At 40.9% G+C, this 10,572-nt stretch overlaps 1 protein-coding gene across 2 annotated transcripts in view; it reads right to left on the bottom strand.

Moving 5' to 3' along the window:
• TMEM170B (transmembrane protein 170B) overlaps positions 1–4,875 on the bottom strand; it is a 51,713-nt gene extending 46,838 nt beyond the window's left edge. The window contains exon 1 of one of the 2 annotated variants that reach the window (XM_066268384.1): positions 4,113–4,800. In XM_066268384.1, coding sequence (XP_066124481.1) covers positions 4,113–4,446 — 334 coding nt within the window. In that variant the 5' untranslated portion in view covers positions 4,447–4,800. Of the gene's footprint in view, positions 1–4,112 lie in introns of both variants that reach the window. The other variant, XM_066268385.1, reaches the window with a different exon arrangement.
• Positions 4,876–10,572: the final 5,697 nt, after the last annotated feature.

Genomic DNA, 10,572 nt, shown 5'->3' on the forward strand with positions numbered 1-10,572 from the left:
CTTCTCCACCCCTCCCCCTCTCCTTCCTCTCTGTCTCTCTCTTCCCCTCCCGCAGCGAGGCTCCATTGGAGCAAAGATGGCCTGGGCGCTGGGGATGGCTCCTTGGCCTCTGCCCCAGGCGCTAGAGTGGCTCTGGTCGCAACAGAGCGATGCCCTGGAGAGGCAGAGCATCGCCCCCTGGTGGGCAGAGTGTCGCCCCCTGGTGGGCGTGCCAGGTGGATCCTGGTCGGGCGCATGCGGGAGTCTGTCTGACTGTCTCTCCCTGTTTCCAGCTTCGGAAAAATACAAAAAAAATAAAAAAATAAAAAAGTTAATATAAAAATTTTCCCATTTCACCTACGGGATAAGATGCAAAGAAAAGAAAAAACTACTGTATAGCCATTAGTTTGTATAAAGAAAAAAAACAGAGATGAGATTATGTTCCCACTTTAACTGGCTTTTAATTAACCAAAATTCCAATTAACCAGATTTCCATAAATCCTTCACACAGTCATTCTTAAATCCAAATTAGTCTGCTCCATTCTACTACCCGTTTCTCTTCCAAGTTTATTATGACAAAAATGCCTTTTGACTTAATATGTTATCATAATTTGAAAAAGACAATAGCTTTTAACATTAGCTATCAGATGTAAGCAAGTTATTCTTCCCTTCAATATCCAAATGTGTAAAATAAGGATAAACAATCTCTCTCAAGATTGAATAGATTAAAGTACATGAAAACATAGTTAACTACCACAAAATGCAATAAGCATTTGTGTGTGTGTTTTTTTGTTTTTTGGGTTTTTTTATTTTTCCGAAGCTGGAAACGGGGAGAGACAGTCAGAGAGACTCCCGCATGCGCCCGACTGGGAACCACCCGGCACACCCACTAGGAGGCGATGCTCTGCCCCTGCGGGGCGTCGCTCTGTTGCGACCAGAGCCACTCTAGCGCCTGGGGCAGAGGCCAAGGAGCCATCCCCAGTGCCCGGGCCATCTTTGCTCCAATGGAGCCTCGCTGGCTGCGGGAGGGGAAAAGAGAGACAGAGAGGAAGGAGAGGGGGAGGGGTGGAGAAGCAGATGGACGCCTCTCCTGTGTGCCCTGGCTGGGAATCGAACCCGGGACCCCTTGCACGCCAGGCCGACGCTCTACCACTGAGCCAACCGGCCAGGGCCGCATTTGTGTGTTTTAAAGGTAGGACAATTGTCTACAAAAGTTACTGAAACACCTCCTTTCCTTGTTAACAGCATTTCCTAGTTAACAGCATATTCACTTCAAAAAATGTAGAAGGAAACTAACTGGAATAAATCATGCAACTGTTAAGTATCATTTTTAAAATTCCATAAATACGTGTTGAACATTGTACTGTGTGCCAGGTACTATTCAATATAATGCTAGAGGTTCCAGAATTCAGTGCTTAAGACTGACTCCATCCCAAAAAGCTCAGCCTAAAAGAGACAAAAGTTATAATGTAATTGAAATATAATTAAAAAACATATAAAAGAAACTGAAGTAGCAGGATGTAGCAAGTAATTCATTGTCTGAAGAGGGTAAAGAGGAAGTAGCTAAAGCAGTGGTTCTCAATCTTTCTAATGTCTCAACCTTTCTAATGCCGTGACCCGGCAATACAGTTCCTCATGTTGCGGTGACCCCAAACCAAAAAATAATTTTGGTGGCTACTTCATAACTGTAATTTTGCTACAGTTATGATTCGGAATGTAAATACCTGATATGCATTATGTATTTTCCGATGGCTTTAGGCGACCCACAGGTTCAGAACCACTGAGCTAAAGCATCCTAGAAAAGAGGAAAGGGCAGTTCTGCAGGCAGACTGGGTTTTTAACACCTAGCTCAGCCATTTATTGTACTAGAGGTATGATTTGGGGCAACTTAATTTACCTCTCTGAGCTTCTTTGTAAATCTACTTTAGAGAGTTATTCTGAAGATTAGAAATATATGTGAAGTAACTGATATATAGCAGAAATTATATGTAGGACGTGTTTGTTTTTAGACCAAGTTCTAAATGGCAAGCTAGGTAGGTAGCACCTCTTGACTAATGATTAAACTACATACCTGGTATGTCACCAGTATGGAGAAGGCTACAATGAACCACATCAGAAAGTTACCACTTTCAGAGTCCATTTTTTAGAAGCCATGTAGTTCCTAACACGTAGTACATTCACCTGCTGGCAAACTCACCTATTTCCCTCTCCATTTTTACCCTGACAAACAGAATTTTGCATCCTCACACTCTATTTCCTAGAAGAGATTCCATTGGTTCCTCAGTCATACTTCAGTCCTAATTTGGGATGTTCTGCATATCCTCTATAAAATGGCAAAGTCAAATGAGCAACTGATGGTTAATGAGATTGTATTAGGAGATAATTACAGCTAACCTTGGGCTGAAACTACTATTACTAACCTAATGGTTGACTTGCGGAATGGGAAGTCAGTGCATAATGATTAGCATCTTAAAGTAAATATTTAAAAATATTGTGAAATCTAGCCAAGAGATAAGTTACATTTACATTTTCTGTCTCTGAAAAATAATTTTTCTAAATACTCACTGATGAGCTAAACCAGTCATTAGCATATATAAATATATATGTAGTACTTATTTTCATTTCATTCAAATAAACACAATTTATACATTTGAAATATTAACAATGAACAAATACAAACAAAGCCATAAGTAAGATAAAGCAGTCTATCCCTAAATTAAATTGAATAATGAAATGGTTTTTATGTCAATGTAGTTTTTCAAAACTAAAAATACATTGCTGACCTTAAACCATCACTAGGTAGGTTTGCTCCAAGTTAAATAGCCATGTATTAAAAGTGAAGACACCATATATAAATCCAAAATCTACGTTAATTTTAGTTCCCATATTCAAGGAAACCAGTGTCTTTAATTCATCCTTGTGATATGTAATTCCCAAAAAAATGTTTCTATACATATCTAAATTCCAAATCATACCAGATTTTAAAATACATTATGTATACACATAGTTTCCTGTCAAGACGGGTTATATTTGTAATATACTCTTCCTACTCGTAACCAGTTTGACATAACGCATTTTGAAACACAATGTTCTATCAACATTTTAAAGAATCAAATCCTGGGTGTGTTTCCTTTCTTTTTTTTTTTTTCTCTGAAGATCAGGCACTGAGAAGTCACCAAATTGCAAACAATTATCTTTCTTGCAAACACTAATCTGAGGATATTTTTAAAATTCAGAACTCATAGTATAATAATGTAAGTTCTTCCACATGAACAAAACCAGAAGTTTCTCACAAAGCAAACCTAAAACTCTGATAAAAGAAACATGAGTATTTTTGCTCGCTTTTACAAAAACTAGAAATTGATGTTAACTATTATAATGTAGTTAAGACCAATTCACTCCTCATTGCCTTGAGGAACGAAGGGGAATAACGCTAAATTATCAAATGTCACAAAAGCAGCTGTCTGAGGCCAAAGGAGAGAGGACAGACAAAAGGAAATAGGAGAGGGAGGAGATATATGGTTAAAACTAAAATGCTCAGACCTTCCTAGATCTCGGCCCAGCCCCTAACCCACTATAATCTACTTAAATTGTCCTCTATTATTAAAAAAAAAAATTAACAGTTGAAACAAATTGATCTTGAGCATGAAATTTAAGTCCTGCATTCAGTTTGAGATTTGCCCCGAAAGAAAAAGAGCTAAACAGAAAAGAAATCTAAACAGCAAAAAGCAGGGTGTGCGTGTAAGACTGTGTGCGCGTGGGAGAGAGGAGGATAAAAAAAGCTAACTGTGTCCAAGTCTCAGCACCAATGCTATCAGTGCGTACTACAGAAGGCAGGGTCGTGGGCTCCTCCCCCGAGAGGCAGGAGGCGTAGGTCGTGGGTTGTCCCCCAAACCCCGCCTCGATTCGGAAGCTTCTGAGTGCTGGGGGAACGGCTGGCGGGGGTCGGCGCCTCTAGAACCCGCGCGGAATGGATCCAATTAACACTTTCCTCGCCAGGATCTGGGACTGCGAACTCCCAAAGGGGCGCACACGGCGGTGGGGCGGCCAGGAGCGCTCCCTCCGCTCCTAACGGAGGAAGGAAGCTAGGGGTGGCACTGCATCCCGGTCCCCGCCCCGGGCGCATCAATTACCGGTGAGGTTCCTCAACACCGTCCCGTGGGCCCAGAGGCTCAGGACCTGCTGCACCGACAGGTTGATCATGGAGTGGTCACCCCCCTCCGCCTTCATCTTCCCCGGAGGGCGCCCGCTGCCCTCTCCTCTGGCGCCGGGTGGCGGCGACGGCGGCGGCGGCAGCGAGGCTCCGGGGGCGGCGGCGGGTGTGCGGCTCCTCCAGGCCGCCGCCGCCGCCGCCGCCGCACAAGGCTGCGGGGCGCCGAGCTGGGCGCTGCTGCTGCGGCCGACGGGCCTCCGGGAGGGGCCGCTCAGCGCGTCTCCCAGGCAGCCCCCTCCCCTCCGGGGAGACATTGAGGACAGCGGATGGGGGAGGGGGGGGGGCCGGGCGCTCCCCCGCGCGGCCCCCAGGCGAGGACTGAGGCGGAGGAGGCCGCGATCGCTCCCTCTCAGGGGCAGCACCGCGGCGCGGGGAACAGGCACGCTAGAAGGCCGATGTCACGCGGGAAGCTCGGAGTGATGGGCAGCCGACAGGTGCAGCCTCCAACGGAGTCCAGCTCATCACGCTGGAGAACTAGGAGACTCGGGTCTCGGAGAAGGCTGAGACGGTGGCCTCGGCGGCACCTGCCGCCAGCCTGCCCACCCTGCGGCCGCCGCCACTCGAGGAACCGCCCCCTCCACCCGCGGCCGCCAGCGTGACGCTCGTGCGCGCGCGCACAGGTCCCCCCTTCCCTCCCTCACCAGAGCCGCTGCGCATGCTCACTTTCCCCCTTCCCGCGACCCGCCGCCCTCCGACACCCAGCGGGCCCCGAAGTCTTTCTCCCCTCCCCGCGCGCAGAACTCGCGAGGCCGCCAGTGCACAGAGTCGGACCGCAGAGAGGCGGAGGGAAGTGCAGCCTACGTCACTAGCGCCACCGCCAGGCCTCGCTGATGATTGGGTACTCCAGAGAACCCCACTGCCTCCCCGACCCGGGCGCGCGGCCTGGGAGAGTTGGAGCCTTTGACCCGGCCCGCACTGGGTACGCTGGGTACGCGATGGTGTTGAAGCGGAAGCCTTAGAGGCAAACCTGACCTACCATGGGGAGAGTAAGGGGTATTGAGTCCATCATGAGATGGATTCTGTGGTAGTTCAGATCTTTGGCTTCGAATGAAATACTTTTGAGACAGATGTTTGCATCTTTTTATGAAAGGCGTAAATATCTGAACATGGATTTATTAATTTGAGTATTTTTTTTCTGAGTCAGGTGACTTAGGTCACTACCTGCAGAATATATATTTAAAGCTATAAAACAGAAACAGACCCCCTTTCTCATTGTCAGCCCTTCCCGCAACAAGAACTTGTGCCTCCTGTGGTTCCAGGTTCCGAAATACTTATTGAAATAGGGCTCACCGGTGTCCTATTCAGAGCCATTCCCTGATCTGGCTTTTTTGTCATTGCACTATTCTTTTTATTTGAATTAAAAAAAAAATAAGTCTGCGTTATTTTCTCCTCTAGGACATAAACTTGCTTCCCATAGTTTTCTGCCTTTTTTCATGTCCCATGTTAGCAGGAAACTCCTTCTTGAAGTTTGGAACCTTTTAACTTGAAACGTAAAAATTAAATTTTGGGCATAGCGTGAATATGCACTAGGCACTACCACCCCTGACTCCATCCCTTTTCCACCGCTCTGCCATCTGTAAAGACAATGTACAAGGGAAGTGAAGTTCACGGTATAGCTAAATCAAGTATACTTAGCAAAACAAGAAGGTTTGAATCACCTGTAAGATAGTGTCTTTGGTGACCACTTTTAAAATAATTGTATGTAGATATCTATATATGTATGTAGGCAATGTATTGATTTCATAACACAGGAAAGGAAATTTTTTGCATCACTAGTAGGAATTGAGCCCAAATTGATAGTTTATCTTCCTCCTACAATTAATTAGATCTTAATTAACTAAAGATTATAAAATATAACACTTAGAAATGCTTAAGCATTTTTCTAATTTATTTTATTTTTGGATAGGAAAACTGATTCTGCAGAATTCAAGTGACTTGAGGTGATACCATTTCAGAGGCTAGTTTCTAAATCCCTAGTCTGTTAATTTTTTCCAGCGACCACATTGTGTTTCTTAACTCACTATTACTCCATAACCTTAAGGTTCTGGATGCAGAAGTGCAGGTTGTTTAATGGTGGTGTTAAGAGAGTTGACATTACATGATTATTGGTATTAAAAAAACACACACAAAAAAAACAGGAACTACATTCAGTGAACTGTTCATAACAAACTCTGAGCAACAGCTCATTAAACTTTCACATCAGGAACTTTTAGTTAGTTTGGAATCAATTGGGGATCTTAGTATTACACACTATTTAAAATATAGCATTCATTTAAAATATTCAGAACCTAGGACAGTGCCTAGCACGTGGTGTTCAATTAAATATTTGCTGAATGAATAATTGAATGAACTTAATAGAAAGAATTTGTCTTATTTCACATAAATTTTTTTTTAAATCTAAATGTTAACTTTAGGAAATGAGAAAGTAAGACACAGCAATGAAACCTCTATTCCTTTTTCATCTTGCAGCACACAAACTAATTACTAAAATTCTGTGACACACCAAAAAATATATTTTTTGCCAATCTGACAAAAAAAATAGGTATAATTTTGATTCATTCACACCAGATGGCCATTATTGTGTTGACTATTATCATTTTTTTATTCAACAATCGAAAGGAAAAGAGGTCAGTGCCCCTGACTAAATTGTCAGGTATTGCATTTTCTTTGTTTTTGTTTTTTTTTAATTTTTATTTATTTTAGAGAGAGAAGAAAGGAGAGAGAGAGTGACATCGAGCTGTTTCTCCATGTGCCCTGATCAAACTCACAACCTCTGTGCTTCAGGACAGTGCTCTAAGCAAGTCATTGCCTGTTTTAAAAGTTCTTGAAGCGGCCTGACCGGGCAGTGGCACAGTGGATAGAGCGTCGGACTGGGATGCGGAAGACCCAGGTTCGAGACCCCGAGGTCGCCAGCTTGAGCAAAGACTCATCTGGTTTGAGCAAAAGCTCACCAGCTTGAGCCCAAGGTCGCTGGCTCAAGCAAGGGGTTACTCGGTCTGCTGAAGGCCCGCGGTCAAGGCACGTATGAGAATGCAATCAATGAACAATTGAGGTGTTGCAATGCGCAATGAAAAACTAATGATTGATGCTTCTCATCTCTCTGTCCTGTCTGTCTGTCCCTGTCTATCTCTCTCTCTGACTCTCTCTCTGTCTCTGTAAAAAAAAAAAAAAAATTCTTGAAGCACACCAGTTGAAAATCGCTGCTCTAGTCCATAATGCTCTTTGATGACCCAACAGCCTTTCCCCTGCTTTTCAGTTCCATTCAATTTAATATTTATTTGGCATCTACTATTTGTTATGTTCTATGCTAGACATTATAGGATTTGAAAATTAATAAGTTCTCTACTCTCTAGGGCTAGGCTAATTGATTGCATTTAACTTTTATTTGCCTTGATAAGGCTAACGATATCCGCTCTATTGGAGGCCTATACTCTCAAGGGAACTGAACATTTTCCAACAGCCAGAGCTGTGGAACACAAAAGTGAGTTAATGCAAATGAATGTTGTGCTATCTGTTTCCTTGCAATTTTAGATACTGAGTTAATACACTAATCAAGGAATAGTTTAGTCACATTCCTGATGGAAATCAGTGAATACCCCAAAAGAATCCTAGAGGTCTCTTTCAATCCTATGCCTGTCCTTGAGTATAAAATAAAACAATTCACCAACAGTTCCTGATTTATTTCTTACACACAAGTGAGAGAACACCCATAAGTCTTAGCCATACAATTAAATGTCCAGATAGGTCCCAGGATAAAGCTTTTAAAATCAGTTAAATTATGCAATGATATTGATCCTTTGAGAAAAATATTATCAAGGACACTTTCCCTCTATTATCTTTCTTTCTTGCTGAATAGTGCGATATAATAGAATCACATGGCACAAACAACTTAATTTCATCCTGTTGCACATTTTAGCAGTCCTAAACCCTCGGTGGTGGGGTACATTCAGTAGATTTATTATATTGACAATATGGTTTACTGGCACCAACACTTTCTAACTCTAAAATTGGAAAAATAATCATATCTCTCCAGATAGTTATATTCAGCACAGAAATTCTAGGCTTTGTATCAAGTACTATATATTAGCTCATTTAATTTTCACAAGGCTAGGTTGGAATTTTACAACAATTTTCAACTATTTTTTTAATGTTATTTATGCAACCACACTTCTGCCTGAATTCTGCTCTGTACACACACACACACACACAGAGAGAGAGAGAGAGAGAGAGAGAGAGAGAGAGAGAGAGAGGAGAAATGATGGCACTGTTGATTGTTTTCTTAAGAAGAAAATAAAATTCAGTTGGGAGAAATGACAGAAGAGGAAGAAAGAGCCATGCATATCATTCCAAAATGTGTACTGCACTGAAATTTACATGTTGAAATGTTTCTCAGAACATCTATTAGTGCCAAGAGACATTTCCATCACAGTATATCAGAGAAACAAGATAAAGAGGATTTTCCTTCTGTGAACGCTCTAATTCCAAAAATGATGTTGCAAAATGACATTAGAAACTCACATTCTAAATGTAGTTAGTTTACCTAAGAAAGTTAGAAGCATTCCGAATTGCCCACCGTGACAATTTAAAAGCTGAAATTTCTGGAACTAGGAAATACAAAGATATTTCCTGCTTTGTCTCTCTGGTAACATATGGTATACCTAAGGTACCAGACTACTTTTATGGGGCTGCTGAGGAGAGGAGAGCTGTTTTGCAATGGCAGTGGGATATGACCTCCACCCACAGTTGTTGAGAATCAGAGGCATGTTTGAGAAGGAAGAATAGGCAGATAACCACTAGTGCCTCTAGCTGCATTTTCCACTTCATTCTTGCATGCTCCCTCCACCAATGCATTAAGGCTACCTATCTTTCAGATTCTTCCTGCTACTGCCCCCTACAATTAGGTCGTTTGTTATCCCAAGACTTAAAAAGAGAATACATAATGACATTTGAACTCTAATATGCCTTGAAACCTGAATGTTGGCATAAGAAGAAAAAGACTACTAAAATCACACCCACATACATAATCCTGCATTTGGCAATATATGAGATTCAGTTTTGCTCCTAAAAACCAGTGTTTAAAATTTACCTTATATCTAATCCAGTGATATTATGGATAGAAGGCCAAATATAAAGCACAGAACAGTATAGTGATTAAATTCCTCCTGTAAATTTACGATACGATACACTATCCACACTAGATTCAATTTTTTAATTATTTCATTGTTGAACAAAACATAAGAAAACATAGCATGCCAAGAACAAAATGGTGAAAACAGTATTTCATGATATTTTAATTAGCATTTTCCTGACTTTAACTCAGGTTACACATTTTTTTTATGTGTACATGAACATTTGCATTACCTTTTCTAGAGATTATTGTACATTTTTTTTTCTTCTGGGTAGTTTATATTTTAAAAAACTGTATGTAGGGGCTTTCATATATTTAATAAATTAGCTGCTGGTGATATATATATTGCTCACAAAAATTAGGGATATTTCAAAATAAATATGAAGCAATAAAATATCCCCTAATATTTTTCAGTTTGTCAATTGTTTTTTAACTTTAATGAAAAAATTCTTTGTCATGTAGAAATGTCTGATATTTATATTGTCAGTCTTTCCTTTTATGGTATCTGCCTTCTACCATGCTTAGAAGTCTTCCTCATTCTCAGATTTGATTTTTTTAATTAATTTATTTTTAAAATAAATTTATTAGGGTGACATTGGTTAATAAAAATGTGTAGGTTTCAAGTATGCATTCTATGATATATAATCTGCATATTGCATTGTGTGTCCACCACCCAAAAGCAAATGATCTTCCATCATCATATATTTGACCCCTTTGCCCTCTATTTTCCCCAACCCCTCTTCCTTCTGTTAACAACCATACTGTTGTCTATGAGTTTTTATTTGTTTGTTTTTCTTGTTTAGTCATTTGTTGCTTCAGTTTTATATCCCACATATGAGTGAAATCATACGGTTCTTAACTCACCCTATCTCCTCAGCTGTGATTTTTAAGTCTCATACCTTTTCTAAAAATTACATGGGTTTTGGTTTGTAACTTTGGTCCACTTGGAATTTTCTCAATATAAGGAGTTTCGACGCATTCAATTTTTTTCCAGAAGACTATTCAAGTTGTCCAAGAATATTTATTAAACAATCCATCATTTTCCCACTGACCTAAAATTCCATCTTTATTACATACAAACTTCCTTTATATCCTTAAATTTATTTCTGGTCTTTTATGTTTATTCAATCTATTTGTCTATGTGTCAGCACTATACTATTTTTATTTTCTTTAGCTATAAAATATGCTTCAGTATCTACTAAAATAGTTCTCCGTTTTATATTTTTCATTTTCATTTCTTTTCTCACTAATC

The sequence above is a fragment of the Saccopteryx bilineata genome, chromosome 3 (genome assembly GCF_036850765.1).
Source record: "Saccopteryx bilineata isolate mSacBil1 chromosome 3, mSacBil1_pri_phased_curated, whole genome shotgun sequence".
Lineage (NCBI taxonomy): Eukaryota > Metazoa > Chordata > Mammalia > Chiroptera > Emballonuridae > Saccopteryx > Saccopteryx bilineata.